This window comes from Apiospora aurea, assembly GCF_038362705.1.
Source record: "Apiospora aurea strain CBS 24483 chromosome Unknown utg000005l_segment0_segment0, whole genome shotgun sequence".
NCBI lineage: Eukaryota > Fungi > Ascomycota > Sordariomycetes > Amphisphaeriales > Apiosporaceae > Apiospora > Apiospora aurea.
Genome location: NW_027117392.1, coordinates 5,317,116 through 5,340,403, shown reverse-complemented (window position 1 = coordinate 5,340,403; position 23,288 = coordinate 5,317,116). Strand labels below are relative to the sequence as shown.

At 46.3% G+C, this 23,288-nt stretch overlaps 4 protein-coding genes across 4 annotated transcripts; 1 reads left to right on the top strand and 3 right to left on the bottom strand.

Annotated features, from left to right (window-relative positions):
- Positions 1-1,718: 1,718 nt before the first annotated feature.
- PG986_008176 (uncharacterized protein) lies at positions 1,719-2,938 on the top strand (the record flags this gene model as incomplete). The annotated part of the gene is made up of 3 exons (XM_066844398.1): positions 1,719-1,740; positions 2,061-2,164; positions 2,225-2,938. 3 exons carry the CDS (start codon positions 1,719-1,721, stop codon positions 2,936-2,938), a joined length of 840 nt encoding a protein of 279 aa, XP_066700510.1.
- Positions 2,939-3,993: 1,055 nt separating this feature from the next.
- Positions 3,994-4,395, bottom strand: PG986_008175 (uncharacterized protein; the record flags this gene model as incomplete). Its single annotated transcript, XM_066844397.1, has 1 exon — positions 3,994-4,395. The coding sequence occupies one exon, from the start codon at positions 4,393-4,395 to the stop codon at positions 3,994-3,996; it is 402 nt and encodes a 133-aa protein (XP_066700509.1).
- Positions 4,396-5,064: 669 nt separating this feature from the next.
- Positions 5,065-5,386, bottom strand: PG986_008174 (uncharacterized protein; the record flags this gene model as incomplete). The annotated part of the gene is made up of 2 exons (XM_066844396.1): positions 5,065-5,070; positions 5,117-5,386. The coding sequence occupies 2 exons, from the start codon at positions 5,384-5,386 to the stop codon at positions 5,065-5,067; spliced, it is 276 nt and encodes a 91-aa protein (XP_066700508.1).
- A 1,184-nt stretch (positions 5,387-6,570) lies between these two features.
- On the bottom strand, positions 6,571-13,847 carry PG986_008173 (adenylate cyclase; the record flags this gene model as incomplete). The annotated part of the gene is made up of 5 exons (XM_066844395.1): positions 6,571-6,737; positions 6,843-7,885; positions 7,938-9,649; positions 9,883-13,096; positions 13,657-13,847. 5 exons carry the CDS (start codon positions 13,845-13,847, stop codon positions 6,571-6,573), a joined length of 6,327 nt encoding a protein of 2,108 aa, XP_066700507.1.
- Positions 13,848-23,288: the final 9,441 nt, after the last annotated feature.

Here is a 23,288-nt window from a genome sequence, read left to right as displayed (position 1 = left end):
CATGAAATATCTCGTATAGGTTGAAGGTCCCGGTTGCTCATGGCATGCGGTGAGAAGCTATGTGCTGTAGAGACTCGGTCGTCTGTTCCAATATCCGGGCCTTGGAAGGGATTCAGATAGAATCCATATGACCAAGCAAGATCTAGCCCTTTTCGTTCTTTTATATGAACAAAGGTGCCAGAAAACGTAGTCCCCAACTATTCCTGGCCTCTCTTCCAACCCTCCACGCAGCACTCGATAGCAGAAAGACTGGCGGCGGCGCTGTAGTGGTGGCGTTCGTAAAGGTCGACGGGCATGCCGCCGTTGTCTACGACGCGGCGGCCGCATTGGACGTTTTAGGATCTCGACGAAGGTGCCGTGTCTGGTGAGGTACCTCAGTCGGCTCATGCCCGGGTTCGGTCCTGTCTGTTCCAGGAGGAGCGTCTTCCCCAGCACCGACGCCCAGCCATTGGATCCGCGAAACCAGGAGCACAAGGCCTGGCAGGGTCTTCTCCGCGGCCGTATAGGGGGCTCATGACAACACGGTGGCCAGGTCCGTCGTGTTGGCCAAGTTTTGAGAGGATCTGCGCATGCTGTCGCTTGCTTGGAGTGGTAGAGCTGCGGTACCCGAACTCAGTTTTCGTCAGGGACAAAACAGCATATGGTGTCAAGGTCAGCTGGTTCCGTACTCGGGAACCCAACGGCTGTTCTTCTGCTTCGGTGAGCGGTGCCGTGATGGGACCACGGTCAACTAGAAGATGGCGTTATAGACCCGGGATGCCTTGGGGCTATCATATCTAAGCAACTGAGCCTAGCGAGCAAGGACGCATGAGGCCAAGTCAAATTATCTGCCGGGCAGAGTGAAGAAAGCGGAATACCGGTGGTTGAAAATGAGTCAAACTGTTTCCAAATCCGAACCGTGAGTTAGTTACTACTTCATTGCAGGCGATGAATAAGTGGTAGTCGTTTCCGGGGCCGAAAATGGTCGATTCGTCCAGCAAGACCCCCTTTAAACGGCGGCCCGTACACCTGGAGAAGAATGCCCCGCCCCCATGGGCTAGCAGTATCGCGTGGTTGCTTGCTGATGGCCTCGATTTTGATACCAAAGAAAAAGAGATATCGGATAAACATGCCCAAGGGGAAATTCGAAGTGGTGTCCAAAAGATATACGAGCTACCCCAATTTTGCTTGTATGTGGTCCAGGAAAGTGATGTCACTTATATCATTGGCTCAGGTACATACTTATGGAGTGGCTTTCAGGCTCCCCTTGTTCTAACGTCTTTCTAATCCTATAGGCGACTCCATACATTATGCAGTTCTTGATTGGCCAAGACATGTTACCTATACTCTGATTTCAGGATTAAACGTTCTGGGAATGAGTTATATAGTACCTTGGGCAAGGAGCTGGGGTGCCTTGAAGAAATCCGACCCAGTGTTTTCGTAGATAGGTTGGTTGGTGGTGGACGAATTTTTAGGCGGGGTGTGTGTGCCCAACCGACGAACGACCCCTCCAAAAATCTGACAATTCTTCCCCCAGGGCTTGTGAAGACCAGCCAGACCATTCCATTGTTTTCTTCTTCCCTCCCAAATCCCGTGCAACACCGACCGACTCCTTCTCTCCATACACGCCGATAAAAAAAAGGAACAGAGACTGTACACCAGATCTCCTCCTCGCAAACCCAGTATTAAAAAAAATCGCCACGTCGCATTCTCCCCGATAAACGACTTTCGCCGCCAAAATGCCCCCCAAGAAGCAGTGGGGTAAGTTAAACATCGACGTGTACCCCTCCTAGCCAAATGGTCGCAAATGTACAAGGCGCACACAGTATGCACACGCGCGAGCAAATGGCCACATCGCCGAGATCCTGTCATCACGTTGCGTGCTTCTCTGTCGCGTTGTCTGCATCGCCAGGACGCTTGCAACAGAGAATGTCGGACAGGACTCGACAGTGGATCTCAGCTGCCTCCCTGTATGGCTTGATACGCGATGCGATGCCCCTGTGTAGTTCTGGTGCATTTGGATCGTGCCGCTTCTCGGCTATGCATGGACTCTGCTGACCGACTGTTCTCCTGGATTCTAGACGAAGAGGAGGAGTCCGACTCCAGCAGTTCTAGCTCCCCGGCTACCGCGGCTGCCATTGCCGCTGGTCGTCGCAAGTTCGACGACGAAGAGGATGATAGCGATGTATGTTGGCCCCAATAACAATCCCATATGGCTCGCGACATACTGAAACCCCTTCTTCAGGTGCTAGAGTCGTGGGATGCTGCCGAAGACTCCGAAGTCGAGCGTGAGAAGGCCAAGAAGGCCGCCGAGGCCAAGGCCAAGGCCGACGCTGAGGCCGCTGCCAACAAGAAGTCCAAGAAGCAACGCATTGAGGAACTCCGAGCCGAGCGGGCCAAGCAGCTCGCCGAAGGTGACAGTGAAGACGAAGAGACCGAAGCCGAACGCCGCGAGCGTCTCAAGCGCACCGAGCTGGAGTCTGACTTAAACCACGCCGCCGATCTCTTCGGTGGCATTGGTGTCAGTGCCAACCGCAAGGCTGTGACCGCCGGCGCTGCCATCCCCATTGACCCCAAGGATCCCACCAAGACTGTTAACTTGGGCACACTGCCTCTGTTGAACCCGCAAACCAAGCTGCAGTTTGAGAACATGCGCAACGTTCTCGTCCCCATCATTGGCGGCAACTCCAAGAAGGCGCACTACACTCTGTTCCTGCAAGAGTTCTCCAAGCAGCTGGCCAAGGATCTGCCTAGCGACCAGATCAAGAAGATTGCCAGCACCCTGACTGCCCTCAGCAACGAGAAGATGAAGGAGGAGAAGGCTGCCGATAAGAGCGGCAAGAAGAGCAAGGCCCAGAAGACCAAGACCAGCGTCGTGGTCGGCAGATCCAACCCTGCCGCCGACACTACGACTTATGAGGACGACTTCGGCGAGTACGTTATCACTATACAACCCTAACCCGCTGAGGACCTTGAATACTGACAGTATTTTCCAGTGATGACTTCATGTGAAAGGCTCCTCAAGTCCTATCTTTCACTGGAGATTGCTCCATGGGGGCTCTATAAGCGACGCTTCCGGGGTGAACTTGTACCCCCGAAACGCTTGGATTCTGCATATGCCTAAGCCCAATATGGCTGGTGTGGCCTTACAGAGACTTGTACGAGAGTCGCTTTATCAGGCTATAGATGCGGGCATGCCAAGGAAATGGGACCTAAAGTCGGCTTTAGTCCCATCGAGCGCGCAAGGCCTTCGGCGTCTTCCCCTGGCGGGGGTAGGCTCCGGCAACCCGTCGCTCGCGGGAAAAGGACCTGCGTTATGGAGATGTCTTAGGCGTTCGCGTTGCTAGTCTGAGCGGGACGAATGCAGCGGGGGCACCTGGGGGTTTGCGCGATTCTGCATTTCTGCTTTAATACATAGTCTGACTTGGGCGAGCGTATAGAATGAGAATAGATATGGGTTGATACTTCAGTTACACTATAGACGTCTCCAAATCAATCCTACCGTGATAGCGGGCCAGCTCCTGGTGAATACCACATCTTTGAGGAGACGTCATATATGGTGCATACAAACAATATGGATGAACTTAAGTTTACGTTGAGGGTTGTGAGTCTCCCTGAGGCATGCAACACGCAGGTATTGACCAATCCGATCAGAAAAAGGGCATATCAACGCCTGCAGGATACGGCAGAGGGCAAGCCTTCATTTGGTTCATTATACAGCTGTTTGAGGTGCCGGGCAGAGATTGTTACATGCTCTCTCTATGGTGCATGTGGATAGCAGGGGGCTTTCGGAGACTGGGCACAGGTGTGTGGGTAGAGATTGGTAGTGTTCCAGTTGATGTATATATCGCATGAAAGAAGAGCATCATAGTCATATGGTCCTAATCTTCCAGCCCGTGATCTCTCTGGATCACTTCGAACTTCATGGCTTAGGAAGCATGCTCATACGCTTGCTCGCCTCTTCACTGTTCTTTTCTCCCCCGTCATGTCGCTACAGGCATTTTCTTGACCGCTTCACTCCAGGATAACACACTGTTCCTGAGACTCGTCACCGGCATCGTCTTCTGTCTTCTCGATGTCTATCCGCATTTCCAGCATGGTTCTTTCCAAGAACGTTATGCTTTCGATCGACACCGTGAGTCTACGCTTCGGCGGCGAACCGGCTTTGCTGTCCTGTATCAGCACCGTGCCTGTGGGCTTCCGTTGGTCCGTCAGTGGGATCAGGTAGCGATCTAGCTTGTGGAAGCTGTCGTAGACGATCCTGGCCCTTGATTCGGGATCTGTTCGCGCCAAGGCTGTGAGAGCCGTTGGCGCATACAGCTCACCTGAGAAATCGAAGCTGGTAAGTAAGTCTTGCAGGTCGAGCATCGTCCAGATCTTGCACCAAGGGCGGCTCGAATGGTCCCTTCGCGACATGGTACCCCACGAGGTTCTTAAATAGCCGTTCAGCCTGATGTGTTCACGTCTTGCATCTCTAGTCACAACTAAATGCACATTAGTACCCTTTGATGCATTATATAATAGGGGGCCAGGTTGAAATAACCAGCAAAAGAATATAGGTTCTAGGTAATAGAGTGTGAGGTGAGTTGGTAACTAACCTGGAAACAGTGATCCAGAACGTATTCGTCTTTCACCACGATACATTGTACTGGGGTTATCATCCGAGAGACCAGTATGTACAAAATATAACACCGAGGCATCTTCCCGTCTGTATACTGAGCCATGCTCCCGGCGCACAAGGATCGCGGGACGAGTCAGATAGGCATCGTCGAGGAAGCATCAAGCACAGCATAGAAGAAAGTCCGTCCTTCCTCCGGGCCATTGGACCCCTCTCCTGTGTTTTTCCTGGCGTCCCGGGTATCATTGTGGCTGTATTCCCAGGCAGATGTACGACACAAAATCACCTCCAGGCAGATCCGGTCGTTCTCTAGCAGCATGCGTGGACGCTCGACATTCCACTCCCAAACCGCTGGTAGCCTAAGACCGAAAGCTGCAGGGTTTGGTGCCTATTTGAGTTCAGTTTTGAGGATGCAACCTAAGCATATCTCATGGGGTAGTTCAGGTAACTCTAACAGAGGCGAATACTCAACCCTTTCGAGACACTGAAATAGAAGTGTGAACTACGAAAATCGCTTACCAGCACACCTGTTGGATCCCACAACCACGGATTCGTGAAGGCCAGTATAGACGTGTCCGTGGAGACCTTGATAATCTCTTCCTGCAGCCGCGCAAAAGCCTTTATGCCTTCTCCATACAACAGGGGCATATTTACGTCGAAAAGTCCCATGAGGCAAGAGGCGGCATCTTCGGAGCGCGTAGTCTGACGCTTCGAAGCCCAGAACATGCGGCTGGCGACACTGATGGAAGCCAAAATGTCCTGTACCGCCGTGTTGAGGCGAGCAGGCATCGGTCTGAACGAGCTGTTATAATTTGCCCTCATTCTCGCCGTCGTAGTTGTATAGCAGGATATGGCCGATCCCCGTGATGGACTCCAGTTCATCCGCCAAGTCGTTACGGGTACCTATAAACCGCCAATCCATATCGTAGAAGTGAACGCGTCCAGGGGCTATCAGCTCCTGCTGCGTCCAGCCTCTACGAAAACCAAGCAGAGAACAGAGTAAAAGGGCAGTTCACACACATCCGCACAAATCAGTTAGGTAGGTTCACTTGGAATACGAACGATTACGTCTTCGGTCATAATAGCCCGCCACTGTGACCCGTGGCCCTATGTATCTACATGACCCAGCCACCCCAGCAGACGACCGGCTGCCTGTCTCGTTGTTGCCCCCATGTCACGGAGCGCCATTTCCCTTGCTCTCCCCCTTGCCCAGCTGATCCACACACTGGATGACCAAGGGGTGATAATAAACAGCCTCCTCGACCTTGAAGCCGCCGACCGCCCGCCAAGCCAGATTATATCGTACTCGATCAAGAGAGCCGAGAGAGGGGGGGGGAAGAGCCCTCGTCTCGCGGGTGTCTCTTCCTTTTGTCTCTCCCCTTTTGAATCCCCACTCGCTTACCACCTACCACCACCATCACCATCACCATCGCATAGTCTAACCAGCCAGACTTTCCTCCGTCAGAACTCCGAGATAGGCAATATCTTTTGCCTTCTTCCCCCTCTCCACGGATTACATAGTGTTGTAGTAGTGGTAAAAAAGTAACCTAATGTTGCCAACCCGAAAGACCAATGGGCGGTTCTTTGGTGTGGCGGTGACACGGGGCCTCCATGACTGGCCCAAGCGGCACTAAACAACGCGCCTAGAAAAACAAGAACCATCTCCCAATGTCCCATGGTATCAGTGGCAAAACAAGCCAGCCCCTCCCAAGCTTTCGAAATGCAGGTATGCCTCCCAGTAGCAAAAATGTTTCGTGACGCATTACAAAGGTCGGTAGGTATATAGGTGTATCCGAATGCTCGCTGCAAAAATGGTAATGCGAAGAGGCAACACGGCGAGTGTATGCAGAATGTAAGAAATTGGAGAAGAGCGTAGGTTAGGGGTTCCGCCAAGGTTGAGTATAGTATATATATGCATAGGTGCGAGCGTGTGTGACGAAGAAGCCAGATGGCGACGTGAGCCAACCACGGAATCAGATCATCTCTTCTTCCGTATCGATACCCTCGTCCTCCATGTCGCTGAGGGGGCCGTATCTGGCCTTGTACATTTCAAGGAGCTTGAGTTGTTTCGCAAGATCATCCAGAACTTCTGGCATGGGCGTCCTGAGATCATCCAGCTTCGTGATCGTCCCTCCACCAGCTGCGATATGTCGCACCGACAGGGTCGTGACGCAAGTCTGTTTTCATTTGTTAGTCATTGACAAACAAGTCATATCAAAGGAATGGGGGAACAAATGCAACTTACCTCGATACGGCTTACTTGGTGTTCCATAAAATTGAATAAGAACCGTTCGGTGACTTCGCCGCCACGTTGCTTCATCCGCTCCAGGAGCTCCGTCTCGGGGAGGCTGGAGGCCCCTACCAGAAACCTCCTCCAAAGTACTGCATAACATCTCGAGGCGCAGACTGACCTTCCATAGCGACCAGATCATCTCGGGGTCGAATCCGAGCTCACTGCCGGCTTCGAGCGTCGCCGGTTTTAGGGCAGGAACCTCGGCCGCACGAACATCCTGGTTGTGGTATTCGATTCGGCCAGCAAGGGAGTGGGGATAGAGCGAATAGATGTATTCCGGATTCTCAAGACCCTTCAGCTTCTTCTCGCCCATCTCCTTAACTTCGAAACCTTGCGAACTCAATGATTTGAGCTCGCGACGGATTTGAGCTGCAACAGCGTCGTCGTCAAAAGCGTCTTCGGTACCGCTAACCCCGTTGCCCTTTTCTTGATACGTTTCTAGGCAGCGCTGGATCTCGGAAATGAAATCGGCCGACACCGTGATTTGACCACCATCGGCAACCGATGAGATTCGAGACGCTTTGTTGACCATGGGACCGAAGTAATCCATACGTCGCGTGACAGGGTCTATCTCAGCGACAGGTTCACCATAATGAATACCCATTCTGACTGACAATCCCTTGAAGATTGGGTTCTTATCATTGTCGAAAACTTCTTGGCAGGAGACGGAATTCAGAATCTCCGATGGCCAGTTGACCTCGAGAAGCTGGGTTTGTATCGAGAAACACCAAAGGAGAGCCGATGTTGCGGTGGGGAATGACACCATGAAGGCATCACCTTCAGTCTTGACTTCGTAACCACCGATCCGGCGTAATTGCCGACGCATTACTTCGTTGTGCAGCTTGATGGCCGATCTCATGGCAGAGGGGTACATCTCCCACAGGTTGGTCGAGTTCTTGATATCAGTGAAGACGATAGATGGCTTTCCAGTAGGAGCAGGGACTTCTGCTTCCAGTCGATGTAGCGTCGAGTCTTGGACCTCTCCCCTTGGTTCGCTTGCCTCGCTTGGCAGGGTATTGGAAGTCGTCTGGGATGCCGGATGGGTACAGTGACATGCTCTGGCCCCTATGCAGGCGTGCGGACCGTTCTTGCCGGCGCTTCAGATCCGAGACGCTGATCATCATGACCATGATCTTTCCGTTCGAACCATATGCCATGGCGAGATCGCGCAACTTTTGGGAGGCGCGCATAAGATCACCTCGCTCAGATCGAGCTACATCCACTATCAAGCCAGGCGTCAGGTACTCCCACAGTTCCTTTGTAGCAATCAAGACCATTTCGTCCTGTGGCGTGATGTTCATCTTGGCGACGTGGGGTGCCGCTTGAACAGCAGGCATCAGGTCTACATAGCCGAATGCTCGCGATACTTCAAGGAGATCATTGAGTCGACCTTGTCGGGACACCCATCCGCCAGCATCCCGGATGCGTTGACGTTCTGCCGGCTCGGCTGGGTCGTGCTTCCTTGTCAATATCCTGTGCGAACCATCTGACTGGATGGCCATGGCTTGCGCGTCACCGACATTGGCGACGTACAACTCTTGTGCTTGCAGGTAGACAACTGTGGCGACGCCGCCGGAATTCAGATCTTCCTTGCTTAGGACCAAAGGGGCTGCAGACCCACGATGGGCGGTTGAAGGCCGCTCTTCAGTGTGTTGGTAAGCTATGGTGACGAGGTCTTTGTTCAGAGCCAAGAATGCCCGACGGAGTGCGTCACTGGGGGTCTCGTTTTGCCGGGTTTTCAAAGCCTTGAGCTCTGTGGCAAAGATGTGCCCGAAGTTCTCATGCAGGTACTTGGCGATCTTGGAGCCGCCACTGCTTAGAGCCTGGCCATCAAAAAGTCCCAGAAGGGTTTCCGAGTCTGATGAGTTGAACCGGGGAACAACAAGGTCGATTGTAGATAAGTGTTCATTTCTACCCAGCGTGTCCGCCATACCATAAGGAAGGTGACCAGCCAACGACCCGGAAGTTCGAACACGCCTATCCTCGCTCTGGTCCGGGATGCTCGGTTGCGTAAGGGTGACGTCCATCAAGCCAAGAACACGAAGGTTCTGGAGCCTGCTGAAATCGGTATACTGCTCGCGGTTCTGTAGGCCCGTCCCAAAGCCGGTCTGCTTGATCTCTAAACGTTTGTTGCCGGACAAATTGAGATACCGCAAATTGGGGTTGAGGTTCCAGTTCCAATCGTAGGGCACATTGGAGATGTTGTATTTGAGGGAGTTGTTTCCACAGTCGAGCACTGCGAGCTTCTTGGCCCGTGAGAAATCGGCCGGCAGGTTTGTGAACTTGTTGCCGTTGAGGTGGAGGGTTTGGAGCAAGCTGTACTCCTCTAGATCATCTGCCGGCAGACTAGTCATGTCGTTGCCAGACAGGTACAGTTCAACAAGCTGCGGCCAACTCTTGACGGTTCTTTGAGGCATGTCGCTGAGGTCATTGTAGGACAGGTTTAGAACACGCAACTCCCCCAATAAGGTGATCTGATCGAAGACATCGTCGTCAAGCTGGTTGTCGGCGAGGTAGAGGTTGCGCAACGACCCAGCAAAGGTGTTTGTTAGCCTTGCAGAAAGCCCAGAATCTTTCCTGGAGGCCATTGAAGGAGCGACCGTAGTGTTACTCGACGCGCCCGTTGTACTTCGCGACACGACAGATGTCTTACGGCCACCCTTTCCGTACACAGAAACTACAGAACTCTTGCGGTCTCCCCGCCAGGAACCGGCGACGGACCCACGCTGAGCAATGTGCTTGATGCTTGGCTTGGCCGCCTGGACCCATCAGGCATAAGAAGCTCCTCCGTGCTAGAACCCGCCGAGAGAAGGCCGTTCGCACCTTTATTATTGGTGAATGCGTTCGGGTTTTGTGGCTCTCCGGGCGCCTGTGGCGGACGTGAAGCAGGTTTGGGGAAAACGTCAAGCACGTTCGACGAAGCATTCAAAAATTCCAGCCTGTTTGCCCACCAAATTTCGTTCGGGAGCTTCCGGATATTGTTGCCCCTTACATCTAGGATTCTCAGCTCATTCATGCAGCCAATCTCAGGAGGTAACTCGCCCACTGAGTTGTTAGCAATGCTGAAATGTTCCAACTTCCTCAGGTTGCCAATGGTGTTGGGCAGGGAGACAAAATAGTTCCTGTCCAAAACCAGTCGCTCCAAGTTCGGCATGTTGTTGAACGAGCCATCAATGCTGGCGAGTTGAGCGTTTGAGAGATTCAACATCTTCAACGTTGGAACAGGGCTGGAAATATCGAACTTGGTGATAGGGTTGGAGTTGAGTTTGAGGCTTCGCACCCTCTCAAAAGTACCGATGAACTGTGATATCATGTTGTGATCGGCGGAAAGGATCTCCAGCTTCGGCAATTCTGATATAACATCGATCGATGTGAGAGTATTGTACTTTAGATCCAGCTCGCGGAGGCTTGTTAACTGGCTGAAAGTGGAGGGCAGCGTGTTGGCTAGTCTGTTGTTCGTCATGACAAACTTTTCCAGGTTCCTCAACATTCCGATCTCCTCTGGAAGCGTTGCAATCGAGTTGAAACTGACATCAATGTCAACTAAGCTCTCAAGTTCGCAAAGGAACGGTGGAAGCTTGTCCAGAAAGTTCGATGACAGATTCAGTGACCGCAATGACCTAAATCCAGAGAAGTAGGTAGGAAGGTTGTTCAGGCGGTTGTTGGCCAGGCTCAGTTTCAGCAAGCCACTCAGGTGGTGTAGTTCGGCATGCTGTATTTCTTCCAGGCGGTTATTGGACACATCAAGGTATGTGAGCCGGCTCGCTCTTCCTATACTTATTGGCAATTTCCTGGCCTCGTTGCTGGAAAATTTGATGTCCCTAAGCTGAGGGCACGCCTGGATGAAATCCCGGGGCAGGTCCAATGAGAGGTTGCGCGACAAGTTGAGCGAGATGATATCGCCGGTCTTGGAATACAGCGTGATTGGTATCGTGATGAGGTTACGCCCAGAGAGGTCGACGTGGTTGAACTTGGTGGTCCTACCGAGCCCAAGATCATGAGGAGCAACAGTGAAGTCGCTGTCTCTTGCCGACAGAAATAGAAAGCGGCAAAGATAACTGTTGTCTTCCCGGCCGATATCCTCTAAGCGATCCTTCTCTTCGTAGCCAACCTGCTGCAGCAGACGCTTTTGAATCAGCAGCGGGCGTTCAACAGCCGCAAGTACGCGGACCTGATCGTGCTTCTTCAGGACAATGTGGTAGTTTTCGAGGCCATCTTGAACATACGTCTTCTTAACGACGTGTGCCATGACCTCGGATACCGTAGAGTCGAGTGGTAACTGAATGGTCGCAAATGTTCCATCGGCACGGAATACACGGATGCAATGGTTGGCCTTTTTCTCTTCGGGTCGAGGCAAGGTGACGGATTGGTCTATGTCTTCCGCATGTGCAGCTTGATCATCGGCATTCTTCCGGACAGCCCAGCTGTCCGGTGCATTCCATGCACCGCCTCGAGACCGGTCAACCTCGGGTGCTCTTTCCGGCTCTTTCAGGAAAAGGGTGGGATCCATAGGGGTCAGAGGCGGAGGGTGTGCTAGAATACCCTCCATATCGCTCAGATTCGTGTCGAGGTGGAACACCTTGCCGGCATCATTTCTATCGGTCGGCCCAATGTACTCATCTTGGTCGTCGTATGGCCTATGCGCACGATTCTTCTTGGAAAAGGGGAATTTGTTGTTGAAGGTCGCGTTTCGGTTATTTTGGTACGGCCGGGAGCTCGGGGGCATTTGCGTTGACGGCGGCTGAGACATCGGTGACTGTTGCAGTTGCTGCTGTTGCGGGCTTTGTTGTTGTAGCATCAGCTGCTGCTGCTGTTGTAGTAGTTGTTGCTGCTGCTGCTGATACTGCATCTGCTGCTGTTCCCCCTGCAATTGGTCGAATTGGTTAATAGGAGGTAAGGGTTTGTTGTTATTATTGTAAGGCGTCTGCTCTCCCAGCGTCAAATCTGTACGCGAAGAACCAGATACTAGAGAGCGGCTGGATTGTGGCAACTCTCTGAGTCGGGACGGGGCAGTGTCATCCTTTTGCTTCTTGTGCCCTCGGAATCGGTCAAATATGCCCCGCTTGCCTTGGTGATGGCTGGAGCCAGGGGACGTCTGGCCATCGACCGAAGCAAGCCTGCTGCTGGTGCTGGGTGTTGGGCTTTGGGCTCTCTGCCGCGAGGGTTGACCCGCGGAGCCAGCGCGGTCTTTCATAGCGTAATTGCCCGTGATGGAATCGTCTCGACTGTTCACGGGCCTCAGGGAGTTTGCATCCTCATTGCTCTTGTTGTGCCGGTGGTGCCCAGGTAGGTGCACTATCGAGTGACCGGATCGTGACGACGACGAGGTTTTGGGTGGTATCTGGCCTGCGGCGTTGTCCGCATAGCGCTCTTTGTCGGGTCCGGCGAGCATATCGCGGACGGGTGCTTCGCCGTATTTGGCGATGTCGTTGGCCTCCTGATAAAGAAATGGCACTACATCGCTCGATGGAACGGGTGTGCGGGGGCGTGACGAAGACGGCGACGCGTCTCGGGTGTGGTCTGTGGCGTTTGAGTAGTTCCTTTCGCGATGCGGTCGATTGAAGGAGTAGGAACGTTGGCCGTCTTTGGAGGTGGCATTAGCAGGCAGGCTCGTCTCTGATCCATCGCGACCAGGAAACTCTTCCCCAAAGAATCCCTGCAATTTCCTTAATCCACCTCTAGTGCCACTAGCTTTGGATCCCTGGCTGCTAGCAGTGGTTGTGCTCGCTACAGAGGGTCTTCGGTCGTCGCTGAAAGCACCTTCTGGCAACTCGTAACTTGACGTTCCCGACGGTTGGCCCGGATTTGTTGTTCGTGGCGAAATTGCACCCCCAATACCTCCCGGGCCCTGTCGGAAGGCTGGAGACAATTGCGAGGCCGTCGATAGCGCATCGCTCGAGTCGTTGTAGAAGGTGGTCCCAAAGAAGCCCGTGGGCGGATTGGACGTCGCAGCACCGTTGCCCGGCATGGACAGCCACGGTGAGATGCTATTATGGGTCGGGCTTGCCGAAGGCGAATCTTTTTGTATTTGCGGAACTCGGCCGCCAGAGGGATCTAACACGGCGAGGTCGCGACGGTAATTGGTGAGGTCGCTTCTGCGGCGCGAATCGAAGAAGGAATTGCTCGAGGTCGTAGACGCAGGCGAAAGGGTGGTACGGCTTCCGGTGGTTGAGGTCGGCGAGATCTGCGAATCTTCTTTAAACGGCCTAGACGGGAGCCGAGGCAGGGAAGCTGTCAGTTCCTGAGGACATTCATTACACTCGTATATAGTAGCAGCGCCAGCAGCTCTTCATCGGCCCAGTCGATGATTCATGCGCGCAAACGTCTGACAGTCGTAGGGATAATGTAGATCATAACACGCCCGTTTGCTTCTTCTTTCTTTGTCCGTCCATGAAACGGCGCAATGGGCAATTGGTCCAGAGTAAGCGAGACAGAGACGGCCTTTGGCCGGAAATTCCAGGAATATAGGGTTTGGGTATGGAGAAGAAGAAAGAATGCAAGGGCCGCCCTATCCTCCCCGAACTGGTGGCGAGCGCAAGGAAATAGCGACTGTAACCTCAAAAAAAACGAAAAAAGAAAAAAAAGAGGAGCAGCAGTCACGGCGGCGCCATCCTTGATTACTTCTGACAGAAATGACATATAGGGAATCAATACGTAGTAGACTCGACACAGACATGAACCTACTAGGCATGGACACAGGGCCCCCCGAAAGACTGGAGATGGTGGTGTACTGGACTGTAGCGCAAAGGAAACACAATTGACCCACCTGACGGTCTTGCCATTCTCATTAACTCGCAACGGTTTCGGCGTGGCCTTCTTGGAGACTGCTGAGACGGATGCCGAACGACTGGGGGCGGGCGATTCATTTCCTGCACCGGCCCTCAGCGTCATGCTCGATCGCCCGCTGCTGGAGCTCGCGAACGAGGTGATTCGCGCCTGGCTATCATCTCTCGTCATTGTCGTCGGACTGGAACCAGACTCTCAGACCGTGTCGCCAAAACCTCATGGGGGGGCTCCACTAGGAAGGAGACGCCATCAATGGTAGTGAGGGTGGTTCGGGCTAGCTAGAGTCATCGCTCCGGGAATTGGTGTCGTGGGCGTATGTCGCGCGCAATCAATCGCTGGGAACTGTTGTGGGTGAACGTGGATGTGTGTGGTGGGTGAGGTGAGGTGAGGTGAGTTTTGCACAACAAGCGGCGGCTAGACAATATGGCCTTGGGCAACTAAGTAAGTAGTTAGATAGGGTGAGTGTGGACGGCGGGCAAGTGTGAGGTATGTAAATGCGACGAGCGAGCAGCTGGGTTACACTAATGCGAAGGCATGTAGTAATGTAGTAGTAGTGGTGGTGGTAGTAGTAGTGATAGGCATGGAGGCCGGCTTTTGGGAAGTGATGTGTGCAAGCGCAACAGCAGACAGAAGTTTGCTGTTGGTGTATGCCCTGTACCTCTCTCTACCTACCTACCTACATACATACAGGAAATGTACCACCAACGCTTTTGCGCTTTTAGCTCCTCCTCAGTCAATTAAATTGATTTGGTCTAGAGAAACTATATATGGGGGGGCATGATTGGTACGGGGTTGGATAATGTACACATGACAGCTAAGACAATTACAACCTAGTGGTTGATCTGTTGACCCGGCGCGACTCGTAGGTATACTTGTGAATGGAGACACCTGCATGAGATATACCTACAGCTTGTCTATAGATGCTACGTACTGACATCAAATAGCTATCCTACGTTGGGACACAAGAAACCACACCTAGACCGCGCGAGACAAGCATTCGCACTCAGGCTCGTAGTGTGTTGGTTGGTTGTCCGTCCCATGCCTCGCGCTTTGCCTCGACATAGACTTGTTGGCGTCCCGTCTCTTGAAGCCTAGTCAGCCTATGAGGTGGGAGGCAGGTCTCGTTGCGCAGTGGGATTTCGCAGATTGGAATTTCGATGAGAGGCGCCCGGGAAGGCGTCTGATTGGTGCTGCTGGCGAGGTACCACCAAGCTGACGAGCGTCGAGACCCATGGAGGCCAATTGGATGGAGGGGCAACTTCACCCACAAATGTCACCAATCCACCTTAACCTATGTCCATTGCAAGCTGGTGTGCAGGGGTGGATGCGCGAGGTGCAATAGCTTCCAAAGTGTTGCGGGCGATCAGCCCTGGGAGACGATCAGAGAGAGAAAATTTGTCGGCTCATCAGGTTGACTGCAGTGGCATCTATCAAATCAACGCGACTTGGATGGGTCGGTCGTGTTCAAAGGATACGAAACTCTATTATTCCAAGGCAGATGAATATGTGCCCACTACTACAAGTAGGATGGAGTCTGAAAGTCTAAGAGGCGCCTTGCCTCGCACCTGGCACCTGGGTTCCGTCACAATTCTGTCCAACGGTGGACGTAAACCCAAAAAGTCTTAAGCCAACGAGCGCCCTGGGAGGCTGGGATCCTCTCCGGAAAGGATTGAACGAAACTTGTTGCATGCGGATGTCGATGCAGCTGCTGCTGTCAAGAAGTTACGACTCCGGAGTCCAGATGCTCTTCAGCTTCAGTCAACGTTGACTACCTAATGGATGTCGATGCGTTGCCCGTCTTGTCTTGCCATGGCTGGCTGCGTCGTCCATCAACTGATGCTGGCTGCCATCGATTGATCGGTACCCCACGAGGCTTGGCGGGCCGCGAGACGAGACACGCACAACAACATTTGCATCTCGAGACAAATCGAGCATGGGCCAGTCCGGTGTCCTTGCCCTCTTAGCTGCCGGGTCTTACTCCCGCAGAACCCGCAGAAATGACCTCCACTCTGGAACCCAGCTTGAGGGGTCCCTCAGTGGTTTGATGGATGGTGGACACAAATCATACAGTAGCACCTCCAATACTCCGTAGTGTACCATACATTCAAGGGCAATTAAAGCCACAATGCGATCTGTTCAAATTGGTCGCCGACGACAGCAGCTTCGAGCTTAGAATCTTCAGAGTACGGACACCACGACCCCTTGATACAGAAAGTGCCTAGCCTGCGTGGCGCAAGAGTCTACCTAGGCTGTGTCTTGCTGACGAGTCTGGAAGCCTGTCACGACGCGACAAGGCCATGCCATGGCCTAGATTGCTGTGAGCTGTCAGATGCTCTAGCAGTTTTCAACATGCGCTGGGCATTCTGCACGATAGCCAGATGTGCATACCCCTTCTAGTACACGTGCTTGCCTTCCCCAGGCTGTATATTTATTTATTTCCCTTGATATAGGTGTATAGGCGGGAGGTGCTATCGAGCTACATAGCTACCGGCTATACGTCGTGTCGTATACCCAGCCTCTAAACAGCTTCTAAACAGCTTCGGGTACCGACAACCTGGGTTTGGCCTGAATCATTCTGTTATAAATAATACAAACACAGAAGGGATAGCTAAGAGCGAACCCGAATCAGTAGACACGACCATTGAAAGGCAAAAGACGAGAGATGGCAGCCATACATGGCACTGACTGGCTGAAGATACCGTCTCGTGCTAGTTATTCTTAGACGTGATGTGATGTGTTGGCAGCGAGAAAGCCCTTGCCCCGGTGCCAATCGCTGCTGCGCCTCCCTTCTGGTCGTACACGCTTGCAAGTTGCGCTGCATGCGGGCACATCCCGCACACAAAAGGCGCTCCCGCTTCTCGGTATCCGAATAGGCAACCTCCAACCTCCAACCTCCAAGATTTCGGTGGTCCGTATCACGTATGTAAGCCACATCACATCTGCATATTCTGTACTCTATATGGCATCGGACCAAACGATACTGCTACCGGATGGATACATGTGCTGTCTTACACATCACTACCAGTAACGCGATGTCCAAGGTCTCATTGATCTATCCAATCGATCATATCGGGAGTCATCGAGGAAGCTTCGTTTGTAGACGGCTTGGTTTTTGCCCCGTGCTTCCTTTTCCTCCCCCATTCCTGTCTCCTTGCATACATACATGCATACTGTATATTTCTCACTTACACTGCTTATGGTGTATGTATGGGGTCGCGGGTTCTCGACTCATACAAAGCGCCGGCGCGGTCACGCATGAGTTGGTCCATGCTGGGGCCATTGCCGATCCCCCCATCGCGCACCCAGGATTTAAGCGTTACATTGGATTTGGACATCAAATAGGATCGACCTGTGCGTCATCAACCACCAGATTCATGAGCTACACATGCGCTAGAACTGGCGCCTGGGTTAGCTAAACCGCGCCAATACACTGGCAATACCTTGGTGTCTTGGAACAAAGCATTGTGCCTGATATTTCTTTGGCGAAAAGAAACTTTCTTTTCCTTTTTCTCCCCTCGATTTCGGCCCTATAATCCGACAAAAACATAGGATGGATGGTGTTGTTGTTCCGTCCCAACGATCGGCGTTCGATTGACAGGAAACCAAAATTTCTACTGGCGGCCCCGTATCGCCGCCGCTAGCGATGTATAAAACGCGCATACATATGCGTTTTGCATTAATCGCGGTAAACCCCGGAATATTGCGTTACGCCATATAAATAGGTGTTTTCCACGCATATTTAAATAGTGTGACGTAGAGCCGGTTAGTTAATGCGTTAATTTTACTATATAATAACGTTCGAGATACCGTTTTATTATAAGCCGATATTTTTTAATTTTTTCTTTCTCTTTTTTTATTTACTTATTTAATAAGAGGCCGTAAAGACTTAAAAACCTAGGGCTAGTTTAACGTTTTACCGAAGGGGACGGTGTACGCGAGAAGTGTTAAAGTAAAAGTATAAACACTATAAGCATTATTTATATACCGCATTTAAATTATTACGAATAAAGTCTCACTTAAAAGGATATATTAAGTATTTACGTATATAGTATAACGGTATTACTTATAATATTTTTAAGAATAATAATAATAATAAAGTTAATAAGCTTATACCTCGGAAATTAATAACGGCTTTATAAAAAACACTTATAAACGCTATTTTTAAAAACGATTAGTTTTTTAATAGCTTATATAATAAAGTAAGTAATTAAATCTATAATAATATACTTAATATAAAGAAAATATTTAATAAACGTTTAATCGGCGATATATACTTAATAAACCTATATAATATAGTTAAAAAAGAGGTTATAAATATTACTCGTTAATTACACTATATTAACATTACTTTTAATAAAGCCGATAATTTCGTAAAGTATTAAATTATTAATATCTCTTTTTAATACGATTAATAGTATACGTTTTATTAGAAAAACATCGATATTAATAATTTAAAAATAAATACTAGTAATAAATTTAAGGTAATAAAGCTTTACTTATTAAAAATCTTTAATAATAACTTAAAACGTATTAATTTAATCTATATTAACACTTACTCGATAATAAGAGTAGTTTATTATTAATTCTATTAAAATCTAGACTTTTCTTACGTTTTCACTATTCTTTACGACTTTTACGGCTTTTAATTACTAGTAAAAGACGTTATTAATATAACGTAATAAAAGTAAGTGTATAATTTAACGAAATTTTTTATTAATAAGTTTCGTAACGTTATTAAATAGTATATAAAATTAAGAGAAACGTTTAAAGAAAAAACCGGTTAAAAAATCACGTTACTTTAAACGTAAGTTAATCGAATATAACGAACGGCTATCGGGGTTTAAAAGAAACCTTGTAAACGTGCTAAGTTTATGTTAACTAAGACGAGAAAATACTTAAACGTGTAAAAAACCCGGTCTTTTAATATAATAGTAATATTTTAACTTAATCGTGAGGTTTAACGTGAAAGTGTAATAAATCCGTTAAGGTAATATACTTTATTAATAGGTTAAATTAATATTTAAATTAATCGCTAAAGTAAAAAGTGTTTATATAAAATATATAAGAAAGGTTTATAGTTTATATATTTAATCTCTCCTTCACTAATTCTTAGATTACGCTAAATATCCGCGATCTAATATATTTAATCTCCCTTAAATTATATCGGATATTTATAATCTAATATATTTATACCCTAATTAAATTATATTAGATATTTATAATCTAGTATATTTATATCTTATCTTTACGTAACTTTCGATAGTTATTTTATTTAATTTATTTATCCTGTACTAGCCATTCGTTACCGGCCATTTAATACTATCGTCGTTATTTTATCCTAGGCGTACTGGTTAATAACGGTTATTGTTAGTGGGTTTATTATCGTAAGCGGGGCGTCAGCGTTAACCGGTAGGTCTAGCTATTATCGGGTTTAGGTGTATTTTAGGGTATCGTAAGCCCGTGCCGTAGGTAGGGTCTTAATCGCGTAGTTAAGCTAGGTTATAATATCGGAATTAATTTATATTAATTTCGCATTAAAAACTAATAGGAAAACTTTATTAATAGTTACGTAACTAAGCTTTACTAAGGCCGATACACGTGGTTTAATTAATCGATATTATTAAAGCTTTACTTTAACCTTATATATTATTACTTTACCTTTCGCATCGTATTAAAACTAACTTTCTTTTTTCTTTTCTTTTTTCTCTAGCTTAATATATTTTAATTTCACTTAATTAATTAATTTCGTATATATTATTAATAGCGCTATATAACTTTAACTTATATTTTTTAAAAGTACGCTTTATATTAAAAGTTAATTTAATAAATTATTACTTTTACCTTTATTTATTAATTTACTATTAATAAATACTTAGTTTAATTTAATATACTTATCGAGTTATTAAAAAAAATAACTTCGTTAATTTTATTACTTAAATAATTAATTTAAAAAATAACACTAAGTAATATAATACGTTAGCTTATACGCTAGTTAGTGTGGAGACTTTATATTAGCCTTATTACCTTATTATTAAAACCGATCTGCCGCATTAGCCTTAGCTCGATTTTCTCTTTCCTTTTCTCTTTATCGTAAATTCTATTTATTTTAAAACTTATTTACAGCCCCGCCTTATAAAGATTTAATTACGTAATTATTTACGACCGCTTTTTTTATTATTTAATAATACGATATTTTACTTAACTATCCGAATTAATTAATATTATTTTCGCCGCCTTACGATAAAAAGTAAATATTAATTAATTAACGCTAAACTTTTTAATACCCGACGACCTATTTTAATATAAACGCGTTATAGCGCGTAACGAGAATAACCGCGCCTTTTAAATAAAAACTAAGCGATATATACGTTTTAATTAAAGCGTTTTCGTAAAGCTTATTAGCGGACTTAAGGAATCCGATAAAAAATTAATTCGCCTTTCCCGCCGATCTTTAAACCGATATAGCTTATTAATTAACTTAAAAGTCGAATAAATATAAACCGTTTAAAATAACCCCGATAACGTAGAAAACGAACAAAGTTTTTATACCCTCGCCGATTTCGAACGACTATAAAAAGAGGCTTAGTTTTTACGATATAATATTATAATTAACGACTTAAACGGCGACGACTTTTAAGCTCGATTAAACGCTTTATTTAATTAATACACTCGCGACAATAATAAAGCTGCCTTTTTTTCGCCCCGTAAATTAAAATCGAAAAAGTTAAATAGCCCTTTAAAAGCGGACTTATCGCCCTTAATAAGTTTAAAAAAATATATAATAACCCGAACAAGTTATTTTAAAAAGTACGCCTTATATTTTTATTAAATTATACTCGTACGGTATAAGTGTCTAACCTTTACATTAAAGCTTACCGGGTAAACTTTTAATTAAAGTTAACCGCTATTTAAACTAAACACCTAACTTCGCTCCCTCCTTTCGACTACTACGATATTTATAAAAACGAAAACCTAATAAAAAAGTAACTTAAAATTAACGGATTAAACGGTAAACTCGACTCGTTAAAAACTACCTTAAAGAAGTTAACTAAAGCTTATAACGAAGCTATTACTACTTGAAAATAAGTAAAAATAACTATAAATAACTTAACCACCGACCTTATAAAGATTAATATCGAATCGGCGAACCGATTAAAATAACTATATAACGCCTAAACCGCCGTTACCCGATTAATTATAAATAAATATAATAATACTCCCTTTATAATTATTAATAATAAAAACACTCGCTATAAAAAAAATCGCAAAGTTAAAATCGACGATTTTTATAGCGATAAAAATAAAGATAAAGTTCCTTTCGAGGTTTAATTTTATTAAATTAAAAATATACGAACTAAAAATACCGACTATTTTTCTTTTAATAGTTAAATATTTAGCGTTATTCGTAATTATATAAAAAGCGATACTATTCGTAAACTTTTATTTTTCCTCCGGGATTACTACCTTAATTATATTATTACTATTAATAAGCTCCTCGACCACCTTTAAAAACAATATTTCGATTATACCTCTCGCGAAAAGGTAAAAAAAAGTACGATTAATTAGAAATAACTTTTTTAACCGGCTACTAAAAGTTTTTTTCCGATTTTATTAAATTAGCCGGAAAAAAAGAACTCCCCCGTATTTCTTAAAAGGAGAGCTTTTATAATAAATTTATACCCCGCGTTATAATTACCACCGCTATAATATATTTCGATAAAACTATTAACTTTAACGCTTACGCTAAGTACTATAAATAAATAATTTAAAGCTTTATAAACGCGAACGAAAAAAAAAGCGATCCGATAAGCCCTCCTCTTCGTAAACGGGTAAAAATAATTCCCGTAATAGGAACGATAAAACTAATACCTTTAAAACCCCTGCCTCTATTAAACTCACCTCGTAGGCAGGCATTTTCTCGACTAAAACTTACCCTTCTCCTATTACCGTTAAAGAGACTTAAAAGCTAATAAAGGAAAAACGATACTTTAATTATTACTAAACTAGTTATCGGAAAACTAATTACCCTTTAAAACAGTATAATACCGGAGGGCGTAAGCTTGCCGATATTAACGAAATTTATCGGAAATACGAAAAAGCGTTACCTAACCTTCCCTTTAATAACTATAAATTTAATTAAGCCCTCGTTAAGCCGAAGGGATTAAAAAATTAATTTTAAAGAATAAGGACTCCCTTTTAAAATAAGTATTAACCACTATTAAAAATAACTTAATAACGATACTATTTAATTTTCTATAAAAACTAATTAAAAGACCTTTTTTAACCTTTAAATATATTATAAATAATAATAAATTATTATTATTTACCACCGTAACGTTTATTAATACGGGAGTATCCGGTTACTTATTTTTAAGCGTAAACTTCGTAAGTAAAATAATTAAATAATTAAATACGAGGCGAGTAACCGCTTTTCGACCTTATAAAATTAAGGGTTTTAACGGTAAATTTTCTTAACTCTTTAACGTAATAGTATTCGTTAACCTACGAATTTACTATTAAAATACCGGGCTAATCCTTTTCGTAATAATTAATATAAAATATAACCTTATTATTAAACGAAAATAGTTCGAAAAATACAACGTCGTTATCCGCCCGAAAACTCGCCACTTAAACTACTTTAATAATTAAAACCCTATTAAAAATACGGATATACCGATAAACGAAATAGGTATACTATTACGATATTTAAGCTATTAAAAAAATACGGATATTAAGAATAAAGTTTTAAAAGTTTAAATTAAGAAAAATAAACGGGAACGAAACGGCCGACTTTCTTAATTAAAAACCCGTTTTACACAGGGGGAAGGTACGCGGTCACTTAATACTTTTAGTCCCCCCGCTATAAAAAAAGAAATTTAAATCCCGAAAATCCGTTCGCGTACTATTCACTAATTAAATAAAAAAGTAACTAAAATATAGCGTAATTTTAATAATAAACTACGAGAATTAAAATAACTCGGTAATAATCGCGAACGAACGTTAAAACGTACGCCCTACTACGATTAAAAGGATAAACGCGGACCTTATCGCCTCGCCCGCGACGTCACAGGCTAATACCGCTAACGAGCGCCCGATATAATAATTTTAAACGCCCTAAGTTTTTATTAAAATATAAAAAAGGACGACTCGTACTAAATCTATAAAGTCACCCTCCACTAAATCGATAAGTTTATCTAAAAAAAAAGAGACTTTCCGAGATAACTCTTTACCCGAGAACGAAAATAAGCTACGCCGAAAAGTAAAAAAAATAATACCTAAAGTATATAAAGACTTTTACTATATATTTAGCAAAGCACAGTCCGATAAATTAATTAAACACCGCGAATTAATAAACTATAAAATTAAACTAACGAACGGTATAAAACTAAATAATTTAAGCTATAGCCTACTTTATAAAATATCCCTGGAAAGGCTTATCGTAACCCGAAAATACATTTTAAAAAACCTTTAAAAAAGCTTTATTATATCGAATAACGCCCCTTAAACGGCTCCGGTATTTATAGCTTTTAAAAGCGACGGCGGACTTTGCTTTTACGTAAACTTTCGAAAATTAAGCGCCATCACGTAAAAAAACTAATATCCGCTATTATT